General features: G+C 30.5%; 1 protein-coding gene across 6 annotated transcripts in view; it reads right to left on the reverse strand.

Annotated features, from left to right (window-relative positions):
- Nucleotides 1-19612, reverse strand: part of Csmd3 (CUB and Sushi multiple domains 3) — a 1196994-nt gene that overhangs the window by 731760 nt on the left and 445622 nt on the right. For 3 of the 6 annotated variants that reach the window (XM_021183659.2, XM_029469819.1, XM_029469823.1), the window contains one exon: nt 8144-8455. The exons of the other annotated variants lie outside the window; for them this stretch is intronic. In XM_021183659.2, coding sequence (XP_021039318.1) covers nt 8144-8455 — 312 coding nt within the window. The remainder of the gene's footprint in view (nt 1-8143; nt 8456-19612) is intronic. 6 annotated transcript variants of the gene reach the window in all.

Genomic DNA, 19612 nt, shown 5'->3' on the forward strand with positions numbered 1-19612 from the left:
AAAAGATGGCCTAGTCGGCCATCACTGGAAATAAAGGCCCATTGGACAGGCAAACTTTATATGCCTCAGTACAGGGGAACGCCAGGGCCAAAAAATGGGAATGGGTGGGTAGGGAAGTAGCGGGGAGGGTATGGGGGACTTTTGGGATAGCATTGGAAATGTAATTGAGGAAAATACATAATAAAAAATATTTAAAAGAATAAAAAAATTAAAAAAATATTATAGTAGACTTCCTCATAAAATTTTTTCTTAACTTCTAATTACAGACACTAAGACAAGTCACACAGGACACATCACACGAAACATATCATTCACACTAGTCATCATCTGTATATCTTAGTCGATTTGTGTTTATTTCTTCTTTTATGATTGACAAATACTCTTTTAGTTTGATTTTTATCATCGTACCTTTCATCCTTAAAGATACAGATGATATCTAATATTTGTATGACACCATCACATGATTCGCAAGAGGTAAATTTGCAATAAGACTCTGATTTCTAGAGTATCCATCAAAACACAGTTAAGGAATTGATACAGTATATATTTCTATGTGATGATGCCAATGATGTTCAAGCCAGAGCAAACATGAACAACATGCTGTACAGCCTTCAAAGACAGAACAAAATATAAAAATGCTTTTAATTACCTGAAAATATTAAAATATATTTACAGCACACCAGATAATTTAATGACATGCACATATTTAGCCCTAAAGAGTTATTTTACACAGTAGATATTGTGTTATACTAATGATGTCAAATAGTATCTGAACAAAGTTTTTGTATAAGTGAGAGCCCTTTTTCTATATAAACTTAATTCTATAAATTGACTGTGTATTACGGCCTGTACCCACAGAGACTGAAATGGCAGGCACAGGTCCTGCACGACTATGCACCTGGTCATGTCCACATATGCTAAGGCTGTTAGATTGGTGTTCTTGTAGAACTCCTAAGAGTGAGAGTGGGTGTGATTGCTATTAAGACTCTTTTCCTCCTATTGGGCTGCCTTGTCCATGAAGGTGCTGGCCTTGTCTTATTGTATCTACCTTTATTCTGTTTAACAGATTGCTCTTGGAAACCCGATCTTTACTGAAGAGGAAATGAAGGGTGAGTAAATCTGGAGAAGAGAGGAGGTGGGAGGCATCCGAAGGAAGAAACGGGAAACTGTAATTAAGACTTACTGCTTGAGAGAAAAATTTGTTTTTTAAAACCAACATCCTGATGCTTTAACATTTTATGTGAATATTATTTATGTTTGTTGAGCTTACTTGGACAGAATGTTACAGTTAAAATCCTACTTTTGTTTTTAGTAAAATGACTGACCTGAATGTACTGATATTGAAATAGACAGTCTTCTCTTAACTTTAAAATGAACAAGTACTATTCATTATATAGAAGGGGATTTTAAACCACATTTTCATTTAAGGTTTAGTTTTAAGTTAGAAATTCTGCTTCCTCTGTGCTACACAACTGATTGCCATTTTAATAAGAATATAACACCTTTTGGTGTGAACACTCATTAAAAACACTATTAAAGGATTGCTGTGTTCTGCAAAACCAACACAAGTGATGACTAGAAAACTGGGAACCGTGATAATCGGCCATCAGTGGAAAGAGAGGCCCATAGGTCTTGCAAACTTTATATGTCAGTACAGAAGTGGGAATGGGTCGGAAGGGGAGTGGGTGGGGGGAGGGTATGGGAGACTTTTGGGATAGCATTGGAAATGTAAATGAAGAAAATACCTAATAAAAATAGTAATAATAATAATAAAAGAAAATATCTAAAAAAGAGAAAAAAAAAAGAAAACCACATATCACGTATTTCATGGCACACATTGTTTACGTTATCTTCTAAAATTTACACTTGGAAGTACAATAAAGTGTTTAATGATTATGATATATTTATACAGGGAACTTCCCAGGTCAATAGTTCCAGATATTTTAATTATAAAAGGTCTGTACAAGTACCAGGAATGTCAACTAAGAGATGATGTTAATTACCATTATATGGAAAATAGACATCATTATGCTATAATCTCTAAGAATATAAGGTTAAAATAAATCAATGACTATGTAATGTATCATGTCTAACTTACTTTTACTATGGTATGGAAGATCTTTTCTTGAGAAAGAATATGTATTTCTATAATCTGTTGCTATGATCTTTTTATCTTAACATAATGTTTTCTAAAATGAAAATGAAATGAATCAATGAGTATGTATATTACTCATTGCAGGTTCTCCTATAGCTTGTCAAAGAGATTATATATTTTATAAAAATGGTAATGTGATAATACATTAACTGAGATAAAAAAATGAAGAAACAAGCAGACACAGTAGTCTATTATATTGCTCATTTAGGTCAATTTTTAGTTGTACTTGGTATAACTAATACGGTATATAATATGGAGTTATTGTTATTAGAAGTGTTAGAAAGGAAGTATTATACATAAATAAAATTTGAAATAATTTAAAATATATCTTATAGTTAACTCATTTCTAATCCAGTTTTAGATATGACCACATAAATATAATTTTAACCGCAAATATCTGGATTTTAATTATTAAAAGTGATCCTTATTTTTAAATTTATTTATGTTATGTCATTTTACCTTTAAAAATAGCTCACCAATTTCATTGATTTTGGTTTTTGATATATATTTCTATTCAAGAGTTTATCCATTCAAAATATTTTCTATTTTTAATTGTAATTAAACAAAATTTTTACCTTTCAACTTCTATTCAGTGTTTTAGAATTAGTTCAAATATAATCTATAGAACATTCTCTGACTTTATTTCTAAACACATTACTCCCTTCTACCTGTTAATGCATATTGTAAAAAATAGAATGATTAAAATGATTTTTAAAATAAATTTCAGCTCTTTTTACAGATATGTAGACTACTCAGATACCAGTGATTGCCTCGGGAAATGAGAAAATGGGTGACTCTACAAAAGCACGAGGGAAGAAAGTAATTAAGAATGTGGATCATGCAGTGGCAACCTGTATTGATCACACATTTTTGTACTTTTCTTTACAATTCCATGTGTGTAAAAAAGTTAAGACAAATTTGGTGATATTAATAAAACTAGAACTATGTATTAAATATTTTAGCATGCACTAACGTCCCTTTCTTCCTTTTCCTTGTTTTATGTAGTCCTCAAAATCTACATGTCTAGTCCTTTATTGTGGTAAAGGACTCAAACTGATTATTCAAGATCAGAATCCTAAGCAAGGAGAACAGAACAAGGTATCTTCTGAGTTTTCTGATAGTTAAGTTCATTGTATACAATTGCTTTCTGTTACTTATCATAGTTTGAAAGTTCAACAAATTACATAGGAAAACTATTGGAAATTCATCCCTAAGGGGAGTATAAGGATCCTTGTTAAATACATACTTTAAGACTATTAATTGTTTTAAAAAGTGATATGGAAATGGACATAGTAGCCGGGCGTGGTGGCGCACGCCTTTAATCCCAGCACTTGGGAGGCAGAGGCACGGGGATTTCTGAGTTCAAGGCCAGCCTGGTCTACAGAGTGAGTTCCAGGACAGCCAGCGCTACACAGAGAAACCCTGTCTCGAAAAACAAAAAACAAAGAAACAAAACAAAACAAAACAAAAAAAGAAATGGACATAGTGAAGTACAACAACATACTCAGTTAAGCTTTATATGACTAAGTACAAAATGCCATACTAGATATAGTTTGCATAGTTTTGTTTTATTAAGTACTATTTATTTTAACTAAGATATCTCAATTTATTTCACTTATTAAAAATGATATAAAAATAGCTTCTGATGATTAGAAGTGCCAAAAATAAAAATAACTGCAATATGAGTTTAAAAAAAAATCAATGAAAATTAGAAATGTCATAGTACAAAATAATATTAATTTATGGGCGTTCAAGAACCTACCTTAAAGAAAACTCTCTAGTGTTTACTCTTTAGGGGAGAAGTGAGCTCAGCAAAGAGCATGCACTATACCATATTTGTGTTTGAACAAAAGAAATGGATGGATTGTATGACTTATTTCTGTTTAATTAAAGGTTTCTTTTGAGTTTTAAAGTATGTATAAAACCTGTAATAAGTCATTTTATGTTCATTAATTGGGAATTTTATATACAATATAAATAGCAAAATAATAACACAATGTTATGGGGATATTATTTTATTATGCTTATTTTATTGTAAGAGTTTTAATAGTGATGAAATATAAAGGACAATCTTTTTCTTTAAAACTATCCCAGAGATAGGATATTGTAGTAAGCAATGGTCATTTAGAATTTCTCTAACTTAAATTCATCTCCTTGGTAGCTCTATTGTGAATATTTTTATTCGTTTAACTGATCTTTTAAAAATACATCTGTGGGAGCAAAACTATACTTTGAAAAATAAATGAAGCAAGAAGGACCATTAATTCTTTCAATATCTTATCCTAACTGATTCTAAGAGTAAATAAGATAGGTATTATGCCTGGGACTTTTGTATGCATTCACAATAGCAAATTGGGGTCAGGTAGTTTAATGTTTCTAGGGTATCTGTTTCATATCAAGAATTGAAGTAAGAATGGTCTAGATAAAGGGAAACTACAACCAATCAAAATGCAAACTTGCAGAGAGAAGTCTCAAAGGAATATTCTACAAAATAAACTTTATCTTCTAAAGCTCAGGGAATATCATGAAAAAAAGGTTAGAAAGACATTAAGAGTCAGGACAATCAAGAGTGTTCTGTGAGACTGTGTGCCCTAGGATAACAGAAGTCACACCTATGAAGGCTCACTAGCATGACCACTTAAACATGTACTCAACAAGGACAACAAGTAACATGCTATCTTGGACAAAAAATATGTTCACGAGGTTCAATCCTACACAAAACAACTAAGCAGTTCAAGAAGAGTGAGAGTAGAAAAAAATAATCATACCAATTTGTAACTCAATACTAAAAGTTCATCCATGAAAATGTGCATATAAGTAACATTATAAATACTGAGCACCTTAAATTTATGTATTTAGGAATATATATGTATATATGCATATGTAAAAATACATATGCTAAGTATATATGCATATATAGACATATCTATATGCTATACATCATTTGAGTGCATATAAGTTATATATACTATATACTGTATATATGTGTAGTATACACATATGTATATTAATCTATGTATATAGTATACAAATATTATATATACACATACTATACACATACATATATACTATGTATACATATAACCCTTAAATATATATATGTTTATGCATACAAGTATTTACAAAAAAGAGGTCATGAATTGGAAAGAATTCAGGGAATTGCTTATGGGACAGTTAGGGCAATAGGGGAAAGTGGAAAGGGTGGAATTATAATCCTCAAAAATAAAATATATAATAAAATTATTTGAAGAGATAAAAGAAACCTGGGTCTATTAGACAAACTGAAAGAAAACACATTTGGATATTTAAGAAAGGAAGGGAAAGGAAAGAAAGAAGGGACTGAGAGAAGAAGGAAGGAAAGGAGGGAGGGAGGAAGGAAGGAAGGAAGGAAGGGAGGGAGGGAGGGAGGGAGGGAGGAAGGAAGGAGCTACTTTGTGAGAGCTGTAGGAGATAAATGTGGAGATTGAGGCAATAGTCATATTCTAAACTCCTATACCATCAGTATAGCTTTGCTAAACAGGATTTACAAACTGGCCAAACTCTAGGAGATGGAGAATACAATAGATAATGAAAGGAAGTGATTTGTATTGAGTTAATCATTTTAAATGATCCATGCACTCTATACAACTTGTTTCTTTTTCTAAAGAGTCATGGGTGTTATAAAATATTCTCACAAAACTAAGTTGGATTTCTCTATGAATTTTATCAAAAACAGATTTTTTTAATGTAGGAGTCATGTTATTCATGCCCCATAACCCCTACCCTGTTTCTCAAGAATCATGCAGTTATATAGTAGGAACTAAACTAATTTATTTTTAAAGAATATGGCTTTGATATTCACCTAACACCATTTAAGTATATGAAGTTGTTAAAAATAGTCTTTGAAGAATGTTTCTTGTCAGAAAATATAGCTATTATTTTAGGGTTTTCAAAACAATATTCAAATCGAATAATAGAAATGCTTTACTCTTAAAGTAATAGAGACAGGTAATGTCTGCCTCATCGTATTAGTAACTTTCTTCTAAAAATACAAAATACACTGGATAAATAGAATCAATTGAAGAATTATCAGATACAGGAGTTACAGTAAGATCAACTTCGATTAAATTTAATTTGGTAGAAATATAACAATTTAATTGGCTGAAAATAATAATGACAATAGAAAATAAATGGCATCCTATAATCTTTTTTCTATTATGTCACTTAAAAAATGAATATTTCCAAGGAAGATTTGTATCACAAAATGAGTAATGTCTAAAATCATTTTTAAATTAATTCAGATAGGAAACAAGTCTTTTAAACTGTACTAAAATATTCTAAAATTAGCTGAGACATGGTTTCAGATCTACCAAGGGGATTCTCTCGATACTAAAGTTTATATTAATATAATATAATATAATATAATATAATATAATATAATATAATATATTAATATATTTACTTTTTATAGGAAATCAATTTACTACTCTTACTAACTCTAGTAATTTATCTTTTCTATTTTAATTCTGAGTAGCTATTACTCTAAGGTCTACAAACTATTGGTTTGAATTCCAAAGAGTTTCACAAAAGACGATGGGAAATTTGAGCAAGACTTAATTTTCATAATATTTCACTTATGTGGTAGACATTATGAGTCATCTTGTTTCCTGTTTTTTAATGATAGTCATTATGGAGTAGCTCAATACCCCTAGTAATAGGATTTTTTTGTAAATTTTAATATAAATCTTTTCCTTTATTATTAGTAGTATTTGTAATAGAATGTCAATAGAAATACAAGTTAATGCTAATATACTGCTTTAAAAGAAATTACCGGATGATGAAATTTTATGTTAGAATGCATGATTTAAATAACTATTGCAAGTATTTTCAAGGTAAATTAAAGTGGAAATAAGCTTCTTTCTGAGACATAGTTTGTTTGATTTTCTTTTCTACTCCTTATGTCACCAGATCTTAATTTCTCTGAATGTGTGCTCAAAATCGTTTTTTAAAATTACGTATATTATGATCTATGTGAAGTATTCACATCTACAGTAATAAGCCATATGCAGATTAAAGGGCATATGTGAGCCCTAGTAGGAATTGGGATGTCTGTCTTATCTATTCAGTGTGTTCACTAGATTAATGCTTCCAATTATGCACATCTTGATAGAAGTGAACTCTTTATTTTCTTTTGGCACTAGTGAGGTTTTTTTTTTAATCTATATTTAAGTATTTCACTACCAAGAAAGTAAAGAAAACTCTGATTGCTGTTTTCCCTAACCTTACTAATTAAGGTTAGAGAATTTAATTGAGTTGAAATTCTTACAGTGTATTTTCCCTGAAAGCAAACTCTAGTTACCTGTTATTTTACTTTTGAATTCATAACATCAACCATGGCTATTATATTTTCAAAACTGAATTAATATATTTGTATAATTATTAAAATCGTGTCATGAAGGTATACAAAGAAATCACCAGATATGATTTCACTTTCACACAACATTCAATTGTCCTAATTGTTAATTTACACTTTTAAATTTTATGAAAATACTTATAATCCTTACATTATATAGATTCTGTGTGTGCATTTTTGTGCATTTATTTATAGAAAATGTTTTATTCTGTTATTTTATCTCTTAAAACTGTATGGGGTAGTAAGTATTAAGGACAGGTGGTTAACTCTCATTCGAGTTAACCCTTTTAAAAATACTCTGTTCTGCTCTTAACCCTCCGTCTAAATCAATTGCATTGTGATTTGATTTCTTTTTAATTTCTCTTCTTCCAATTTGTTATAATTTATATCTTCTTATCTGCATTGTTCAGCTACTTCAATCTATGTTATTTTTTAAGTTGGCAGAAATATAAGATAAAGAGGAAAGCATCTGAAGGACAGATTATTTCCTTAATTTTTCTATACCTTGGCTCTTACAACTCATTCTCTATTTAGAATTATGACCAAATATAACTTTGGATGTAACTAAATGGGCACAAGTAAAATAACATCAATACCTCTATGAGTAACAACTGCAAGTTCTTTAGTTCTTTCTATCTGTTCAGCATTTCGTGGTCTTCTGCTTGTACTTTGTGTATCTGCTTGATGAGGAGAAAGCTGGTCCTCGCGTGTGTTGGGATCCAGACCTGAATCACTGAGACTCCTTACTTGCACTCGCTGTTCCTCGGAAAGTCTATGGCTGGTGACAGCTGTAACACTGGATACAGTAACATCTGCAGGTGTGCTAGCAACATCAATAGCACCAGTGGCAGTCCTGATATGCTCCTCTAACTCACCAATGGAGGCAGTGAGGGTCAATGGAGAAGAACCTGTGGGACACAGTAGCACTAGATGCTAACTTTTTCTTTTAAATTTTATAGTCTTTTGATAAGTTTAATAATTATATTTTCTACTATTACCATAAGGATAATAAACATGAAGACGTAAAACACAAGCACATCCCTAAGATGTGAAGTACAATGGACCCCCAGGATTCTTTTCAATCTATGAAAGCCATTACACATAAAATAAAACATCCTAACAGAATACATTAAAGTGGATGAAGGTAGAGGAAAAAATTCTTTATAGGTCCCTCAATGTTTTGTTTTCTTTTGAGGTCATCAGGTGAATTTGAGCAAATAAAGTCTTGACAAAATAAACTGTTATAGAACCACACTTTTCTCAAAATTATGCTTTGGATAGTTTAGTTTCCTATCAGTTCAAATTTCTGGGAAAATATATAAAATTTTTCTATTTTAAAACAAGCAAGCTAAAAAACTGAAATTAAAACATGAATAAAATAGTGATGCAAAACTGAGACTCAAAATTATCATGTATTAATGTTCGTTCTCATCTCATTTGCCAGACAAGGATTCAACCTGATAAAGTTTTCAAGGTGATGAGATATTTCTTTATAAGTGTTTCTGTGCTCTCTAAAATTAGTTAAATCACTTAATATCTTTTGCATTTGAAGTTAAATTTTTGGGTAAAAGTTCTTAAATGAATAAAATTAAATGAATTATTTTCTTTAGTGGAAACAACCAATAGCCAATGGAATTATTTGTAGGGACATTATTTTTAACTATATACATTTCTAAATATTAATAGTTCATTATATGTTTGTAACTGATTTATAAGCATGCATTTATATAGGTATGTATCATTACACTCTTTATTATAATTGTAAACAGTGCACTGCACAATTGTCTTCTTTATTAAATTGACAAAGAAGGACTTTCATTTTCTATTCACTTGACATCTAGAAGGGTTGTATTTTCTAGATAAGGCATGTTTCGTATGGAATAAGATACAATCTTATAAAGAAGCATGGAACTTATTGAGAATGTAGTTAAAGGAGTCATTAAATTCTTAACAAGAAAATAATCATTAAATATTAAAGACTGAAAGGTTATTCATATAAGGTTTCTGACTATTGTGAAAGATGTCATTTCCATAATTTCTTTCTAAGTTCATTTATCCTTTGAGTAGAGGAAGACTACTGACTTGTTAGAGTTAATTTTATATGTAGCCACTATGCTGAAGTTATCAGGTGTAGGAGTTCTCTGGAACAATTTTTTTGGGGGGGTCACTTATGAATACTATGATGTCATCCGCAAATAGTGATATCTTGACTTCCACCTTCCCGATTTGTATCCCTTTGATCTCCTTTTGTTGTCTAATTACTCTGGCTAGAACTTTGAGTACTATACTGAATAAATAGGGGGAAGAGTTAACAGCTTTGTCTTGCCCTTGATTTTAATGGGATTGCTTCAAGTTTCTCTCCATTTAGTTTGATGTTGGCTATTGATTTAAAAAAAGTTTCTGAATATTTTTAAAGTAAGTGAATAACATATACTTTGATTTCATATATACTTCCCAATACTTTGCATTTCTCATTACTATGTTTAATTAGTCCTTTAATACAAGCAGGTACATGGTTGTTCATCCTCTCTGAAGGATTAAATAGCAAATGGGTAAGCAGTTGATTGAGGTCCAGCTGTGTTTTTCTCTTCTTACACTGTTCACAAAGTACTAGGTGTGATGATTTTGTTTGCCTAAAACTCAAAAAGTAAGGTGGACAAATATGGAGCCCTTAATTGCTAGGCAGGAAAGCATGAACTGTTGAAATATAAATTGCTATATTCATTCTCAAACTCATTAGCACTTCACAAAAATTATATAATAATTACACATGAAGAAACTAGAGATTAATCATATGTGCCAAATATCAAATTAAATAATTGATGCCTTTAAAAATATTAATCAGAAAATCATTAAGTACCTATATCATTTTGTGGAAGTTCGAATCCACTACATATACAATAGCTGTTTAAATAGGCCTGTGCTGCTTGCTAAAATTAAGTATATCAAGTATATTCCCTATTCATATGAACCAATGAGAACTGCTTATAGGACCTTTGTAGACCAATTTACATAATGAGGCAATTCTATGAAATGATATTCTCATTTCTATGAAAATATCTGATTATTTGATTGGGAATTTAATTGTGCTTTCTGCTTTAAAGTGAAATGGAAGCCAGATTATAAACCTAACATTTAAACATTTTTTGCTTCACTGTAATGTCCAATATTACAAATTACATTTGTAATTTTATTTTTAAGTGGTGTGTGTGGGTGTGTGTGTGTGTGTGTGTCTTCTGGGTAGGTTACTAAGACATCAGATAGGTGGTAGAGAGATGTCTCAGGTAGGTTCTGGTAACTGAGCTCTGGTTTATTTCACGTGCATTGCAACAAGTTTTTGTAACTACTGAGCCACCACTTCAGCTGGCAGACTTTTGATTTCAATTAGTAATTTTAACTAAAAACCTTTCATACTATAAGTATGAAAAATAGCCGAATCTGTACTCTAAAACATTACAATCTAAACCTTGTAACAAAGCTGATCTGAATGAACACACCCGCGACAAAGTCGTCATGATTAATTCAAAAAGATTGCATTTGAGTCAACATTTTCTGATGATTCTTTATTTTTGAAAACAAGCTTTGATTGTGTCTCTAATTAATCACCAGAAAATTTATTTTCTGACTTCAAGAACCACTTTCTTTAATCCCCCAGAACATAGATACTGGCTCAGATTCAACTGGGAATTCAAACATGAGTTTGGCATAATTTAGAGATAGCTCCTTGGAACAAGCTAATCTTGAAGGCTAGAACATTAGACTCATCCTGAGCAGTGGTTACTAGTGATCATTTCCTTCTCCATTACCCAAATATGGTAAGATTGAATGATGGAGCAAGAAAAGCTTCATTTCTATGAAATCAAAGTCTGGCCAAACATGTGTTTCACCAGATATTTATAAATCAGTTATGTCTCACACTTTGCAGTCTATTCCTTCCATCAACACACAAGAATGCAAGAAAAGCAGGGATTTGGGTACTTGGATATTTGCTCATAGCTCTAGACCTGTCTGTACATTCATGCCTGGAGTAAAATAGGCACTCAAAAATATTGAAAATAAATAAAAAGGATTGAATGGATTTAATAATAGAGCCTAAATGAGATTATCAATAAAAAGTAAAATGATTGAAATGTAACTACAAATATTTAACATGGAAAAGTCACATTTCTTACACTGTCATGGTATAAAGGAATTGGAATAGGAAACAGGTTAACTGTGACCTATAGCTTCAAAAACATCACTTTGAGAAAGTGTGATATCTGAACATTTAGTAGCAACCCATTAAACATTGTTTAACCCTTCAAAATGGGATCATGTAATCTGCTGGTATGCTGGGTTTACTTGTAGTATTGAAACATCTCTAAAGTGAAGAGCAAATATGACTTCATGAAAATACACAATAATTACGTTTAACAGAGGTGGATATAAGAATCAAAGTGACCCCTTTACTAAGGCAGGAAAATACCCATTATCATTCTATATTTGCTGTTACTTACATCAAACATAAACCAATTAAGAATAATAATATTCATATCTGTTAGGCTGAGAGTGTATGAAACATGGGTTTTGATTATGTTAATAGATAATTTAAAAATTTAAATTCATTTAAAATGTTCACACATAACTGTCTCATGTGGCAACAGTCAAATGTTGACAAAATTCTTAGAATGAGGTGCATCAACAAGGTAAGATTAAATAAGTAAAATAACTCATCCAATATTAAATTTAATACTTTGCCTTTTTAAAACATGAATTATGCTGTACAATTACAAAATCATTGCCTTTAACAGCACAATAAAACATAGCAAGACATACACCCAAATTAAAGGAAAAAAAATGCACATCCAAAAAAACCATTTTCATCACGTAAAATAGAATCATGTATTTAAAATGTGGTCTAACAAAATTAGGTTGCCTTGTAAGTAGTTAAATTGAGTTATATTTTATAATAATTTATACAACATGAAGCATATCTAAAATATAAATTTATTATTAACAAGACATTTTGCATATGACAAAATAAAAATGAAATGATTTACATATACAAAACATGCTCTTTCAAATCATGAGGGCATGTCACATTTCAGATCATGAAAATGGAGAATGGCATATGTTATACATGCAAATTATAAAATTCAGAAATGGTGTGTACAACATCCAATGTGGATTTATGATGTATTTTAATAAAATTTATCATTGTAAAAATTTTAAAATATTAACAATAAATATGTGACATAATAAACATTAGCCATGATAAAACCATAACTTAGAGAATGTACAAAATGCTATCTTATAAAAAGACTTAATTTGAAATTCTTTTTTATTTTTTCTATTTTTTTAATTTGATAATAGTTGATATTTTTAAAAATATTTTTATTACGTATTTTCCTCTAATTCAAGGATTATGACACATTGATTTCTAATTATTAGTATTGTGCTAAACTTGAGTGTAGCTCCCCAAAAATTTAAAAAATGAACACATTAAATGTGCATCAAGAATCAAAGAAGATTTTCATAGGTTTTTGTTTGAGCATCGCTTTGTGCAGGTTCTCTTCCATAGTTCCTGTCATTTCTGTAATTTCATTATTTTACTTGACACATGTCAGTGAAAGTTTACAAAGTAAATAATAACAACAACAATAATAATAATGACATGTAGTGGTGAAAATGTAATAAACATTTACAGTGAAAGCATGCAAAACAAAGACTGCATCCATTTCTATCCAAACTAAAATAATGCCAAAAGAAAATCAAAATATTTCTAATTTTGCAATTATATTTGAGTTATCATTTACATATTCTATTAATTTTTGATCATTTAAGTCAATTTGTATTTTGTTTTTCTCATTGTTTCGAGTATCACTTACACAGATTTGCAAGAGAAAATTCCAACAGGTGAGAATACTACCAAAATCATTTAACTTGATGTGTAAAATCACAGGATGCCTCTGCTTTGTTATGTCTGGCGTTAGTATTCTAAATAAGCACATTGTAACTGAGAATTTTGCATCTCAAGGGTAATAGTAGTCACAAGTTCATTGTAACTGAGAATTTTGCATCTCAAGGGTAATAGTAGTCACAAGTTCATTGTAACTGAGAATTTTGCATCTCAAGGGTAATAGTAGTCACAAGTTCAAAGCTGTGTCCACTTGGGTTAAATAGTTTGAATCCATCCAACAATGCATTTATGTAAATGCTCAAATTGGAGAATTGTAAAATGAGACAGCAAATCCTTGAAAAGATAGAGAGTTGTGTTTTTCAATCAACTTCTTTATATAAAACTGTCACTGTCCAGAAGCATTTAATGTTACTATTAAAAAATTTAACAAAGTAAGGTTAAGAATAATTCTATATTGATCTTATGAAGTTATTGAAACACAAAATAAATGCATCATCTCCAGTATACTTTTTAAGTTTAATCTTTCTCAATGAATATGAATATAATTTACCCTAGTAATTAAGTAGCAACTTTAAAATTCAAAAGTACTGTAGCTTGTGTTTAGATTCTGAAGTGATGAAATGTGAGAAAACCATGTTGCTGAAAATTTTAAAGAATGAATTAATCAATAATATGTATCCAATGATATCATGATCTGTAAGGAATATAGGTAAGTACATACTGATTTAAAATGTAGTTGAAAGTTTGGAAATAAATATCTTTATAGATTTGTATTGCCAAATGTTCATGCTCCTAAGTTAACCATATCTTCTATGCTTAATAGGAAATACAAATGAATAATAAATTTTCTATTGGACTGGCTATTATGCATTGAGTACAAACTGTCATACTGATAGATGTCAAAATGAACAAATAAGACTTTACACTAAAAATGAAATTCATAAGAATTTATTCAGCAAGTATATCACATCTATTGAATCAATACTGTCAATAAGATTATCATAAAATCAATATTAAACAAATTATGTGTCAAGTTATTTGACATACAAAATTAATCCCATAATCTGAGTTGTTTAAAGTGATGATGAATTCACATATCAAGTAACAATAAGTTTCTATTGAAAATGATTGGCAGAAATATTGTACAACATCCATGGGCTTGTTGTGTTGATCACAATGAAAACACAACATTTAAATGTGAATATATGAATAGTATAATAAATAATAAATTTTGAAAAAAATACGTGAAAAAGAATTTTTTATAACAATAAAAAATAGAATCAATAAAATGTTTTTGACAATCTTGTTACTATTACCTTTCTTGTTAAATAATCATGAATTGTTTCACATGTTGATTAGAGTTAAGCTACAGTGTCATAGATAAGCAACAAGTTATCCTCATGGATTTACATTTTGGATACCCCAACTACACATTACTTGAAGAAATCCACAAAACATTAGTTGAATGTTATTTTTAAGCACAATTATCTTCCCAGAAGCCACAATGGTGACATTGAAAACCTACTACACAGATCTTTGAATGAGAATAATTGCAAGCATCTTATGTCTTGCAACATCTCCCTATAACGTTTTAATCTAATAGTTTAAAGCTCATTACAAAGAGATCTTCTCATTCAAATAGAGAAGTATTCGGGATTAACTGTCATCCCCAAACAAAGAAAATGTTGCATTTACTTGACATATACATGGAAGATTCAGAGCTATTATTATGAAAAAATGCAATATATCTTCTTCCATTACTTTATATCTAAACCCATACCTTTATACTCATCCTGTTTTAGTAAAACATATGAATTAATAGTAACTTTAAATCAGACATTATATTCTTTATATTTATATACTCTACTTACACTTAAAACTTGTTTAAACATTTACCTAATTTTGACCAGAAGATAAATATGTAAAAATAAATATGTAAAATGTTTAAATACAGAATTCTCTTCTTCCTCCAAAATGAGTATTTTATTCTATTCTTCACTTAGGAATTATACTATTAAGTGCTTGATTGTTAATGTATAAATATTACTAGGAAATTAGACATGACCAGATATGTCTAAATGATATATGGAGAGATATACATTACAACTGAATTTATATTTCACATCCAAGAATAGAAGTATACTGAGAATTTCATATGCATGTACAGAAAAGAGGTTATAATAAAAGGAGGAAAAAACATTTGATAATTGGAAATTTTCTCTTGTATAGTTTCTCATTTGGCTCCACACCCTTTCTTTCATTTCATGATACCTGTTTCTAAAACCATATATATATGTATATATATGGAAATGCTGAGCTGAGGTTCAGCTTTGTTCCTATACTATTCCTATACTATAGATGCTAGTGAAAAGAAATAAGAAGCCTTTCTCTGACCTCTCTTATTGCTCTTTAATTTTGAGGAATATCATTTTATAAAGCTATAACTTTCGTTTTGTTTCCTTCTCCATGTGTGTTCCATCTTGAGAAAAGGGTGCTGTAACTTTAAATGTATCTTTTATAGTACACCTTGTATTATGTTTACATATATTATATGACTTAAAGAAATAGAACAGCTGACCTTACATCCACCATTTTCTTTGTGTTTATGTATACTGATAATCAGATGATACTAAAAGAATTTTTTTGTAGATTTGGGTATTTCCTACTCAGAATTATTTTCTATAAGATATAAGTACTATAGAAAATGCAATCTAGGTTTTCACGTTGATGTTTGTAATTATTATTTTTTCCTAAGTAAAGAAATACTAGGCAAAAATTAGAAGATGTGTAACTTAGAGAGGAGTAGAAAATCATTGGACTATTTAACGAAATTTATTCAGATAAACTTGCTTAACATAAATTAATCACTGTTCCCACAAATTACTGTATGACCAGAAGATCTAGTCACATTATTTTCAGCTGGGTGCAAGAGAGGTATGGTTGGATAGGAATGAGCTAGTGTTCTGTAGGAAAGACTATTATGGGAATTATTGTAGAAAGGTTGCTGAGAAACTGGTGAAAATTGTCAGAAGTAGGTTAAAGTAATGGAGAACAGTAAAAACGCAGGCCAAAACGTTCTTATTTTCCTGCAGCAGACACACTGTATAACATTTTCATGTGTTATAAGAGGAAGTTATATTAGAAAAACTTGTTAGAAAGAAAGTCATTGTATTAGAAAATAACAGGTAAGAAGCAAAATACAAATATTAGGGTTATCTTTAAAGTAAATAGTGCAATGCTATTTAAAAAATGTTGTCAATACTATAAACAAATTGCACAAGTATACATGGCTTATATTTAGCATTAAGTGTCCTTGAAATTTTAGATTGGGTATGGAATAGAGGATATGTTATGACTAAAGTAAACTTTAGTTACTACAGAAAGAAAACTAAATGAGAAATGTCACAGAAATGATTAATTTTAACACTGTGACATCTGGTCAACACTCTTTGACTCTTAATTGTCTCGGGGTACAGAATTTATGGTGATATATATCTCAGTATTAGTTAATTAAATAGAATCTCTTTTAAAGCCTTCCTGAAGATGAGATAAATAAATTTATGTTTTAATTGCAAAATAATTCTACATAATAATAATATATTTGATAAGACAGAAAATAGACAGTGAACTGCAGAAAAATTTGCAAGTTATTTGTCCTTTTGTATCTTCTGAAATATTGAAGAAAACAACTGAATTTTGCACTCATTTCAGAGACAGCAATTTTACACCTATACAAATATTGTTTTGAAAAGAGATTTTTTTCTATCTATCCTTATGTTTCCATTTTAAATATTCTAAGTTTAAAATTACTACATCCATACTTTTTTCTTTCTCTCCTTCCTATATCACAGACACATATTAAGTACCATATGTAGCACACACACACATACACACACACATGATTTACATATATATGTAAAACAAGAATATATTTATATTTATATATATATATATATATACATATATATGGTATTTTTAGCTATCTCTTTCTCAGAAGACTAGTATGGGAATATAAATAATAAAAATAATACAATATGCTTTATATTGGATTCTCATCGGAAAATGAATGGAAAACTTTAAACTATGCACATATGAAACTGTGACGCTTTTAAGCAATGTCCATTGCTTATAATACCATAAGATTATTTCTGTTAGAAAAGGAAGGAATGTTGTTTAGATATAATTCAGAAAAATATATCAAGGAAACTGAAATGTATACTCAAGGCACTGTAAATCATTTGGCATGGTAGAAATTGTAAAAAAATGATAGTAGAAGCTAAACATTTAAAAGGGAAGACATTTCAAATTTGCTTCAAGAGACAATGTATCAAAAATAATCTCAAGCAGAAGATTGATGTGACAAGATTGGCATTCTGGAAAGGTTGTTCAAATGATAAAGTGGACACAGTGCTAAAGGCATATATGAACTGAGGACAGAATAAATATTTAATGTATACAGCCATGTGGCTATGAAACACTTAAAATTAAAATCCTAGATTTAGTAAATACAAATATAAAACAGCTAAATTTGAATGTCAGAAAATCTTCAACTTGATTTTTGTGGTATTGTTTTATGTTTCTTCTTATTTAATTTTGACTACATGTATATTAACTGCAATACTTGAGGCACATTTATAATGTAACATTCATTATTTATTTGAATTGAAAATGCTGAGCAGTACATGAAAATTATCATTTTAAATCATTTTATTTATTTATTTATTTTTATTTATTTTTGTTATTTTTTTATTTTTTTGGTTTTTAGAGACAGGGTTTCTCTGTATAGCTCTGGATCTCCTGGAACTTGTAGACCAGGCTGGCCTCGAACTCAGAAATCCGCCTGCCTCTGCCTCCCGAGTGCTGGGATTAAAGACGTGTGCCACCATGCCCGGTTTAAATCCCTTGTATATAATGTAAATAAAATTAAGTAAGAAAATATTGATCCTTTGAATGAGAGTACGTTTTTGGTTAATGCTATTAAAATTCCTTCAGTTTCACAGTGGACATGATGACATCACAAAAACAAGAGTTTTGAAGACTTTTTTTTATTAAGGAAAAATAGATAGAAGGCTTAAAATTGAAGCTCTCCTAAAAACTTAATCCTTAAAACCAATTTGCAAGATACATGACAACAAATACTGGATACAATTTTTAATCTGTAATCATGTAGTAAAACTTTTTTGGGTTTTTAGTATCTTACAGATGATACCAAATAGCAACTATTGGATTCAATTCCCTCTACTTTTCTCCCCTTTCCCCTCTCTCTTTTCTCTCTCTTCTCTGTCTCTTCTCTCTCTCTCTTTCTCTCTCTCTCTCTCTCTCTCTCTCTCTCTCTCTCTCTCTCTCTCTCTCATTAACATACATGCACATAAAATTACTGAGCCATTATTATATGCCATTAGAGCATCAAAAACAACTTTCTATATGATTACATAATACATGATCTATAAAGTCTTGGTCGTTTCGTATAGCGTATCAAAGATACTATACTTCTAAAAGGTCCTGGCTCTATTCAAAATATAGCCTTAAACAGTGACAGGTCCAAAGTGGGATCCAGCTCAAGGGAAGATGCCAAGGCCTGAAACTGTTACTGAGGCTATGGAGAGCTCAGAGAAAGGAACTTATCATGACCACATTCCGGAAGACCCAACGAGCAGTTGAAAGAGTCAGATGCAGATATTTGCACCTAACCAATGGATAGAAGCAGCTGACCCCCCTGGTTGAATTATGGAAAGGCTGGAAGAAGCTGAGGAGGAGGGTGACCTATAGGAGGACCAGCAGTTTCAATTAACTTGGAACCCTGAGATCTCTTAAACACTGGACCACCAACAACCAGGCAGCAAACATCAGCAGCTGATATGAGGCCCCCAACACATATACAGCAGAGGACTGCTGGTTCTAGGTTCAGAGAATCTTCTCTAACCCTCAAGAGACTGGAGGCCCCCCCAGGTCCTGGGGAGGTGAGTTGGGGGGTGGGATGGGGACATTCTCTTGGAGATGGTGGTGGAGTTGGGTAGGAGGAGGATAAAGTCTAGACTGTAAAAAAAGATTATAGAATAAATTTTAAAAAGTGATGCATGCCCTCAAATGTATTGGAATGTAAGAACAAAGTTACATTTTCTGCACATTTGCGTTTACTTTGCAAATACATATTATAAATTATGAT

This window comes from Mus caroli, chromosome 15 (assembly GCF_900094665.2).
Source record: "Mus caroli chromosome 15, CAROLI_EIJ_v1.1, whole genome shotgun sequence".
Taxonomy (NCBI): domain Eukaryota; kingdom Metazoa; phylum Chordata; class Mammalia; order Rodentia; family Muridae; genus Mus; species Mus caroli.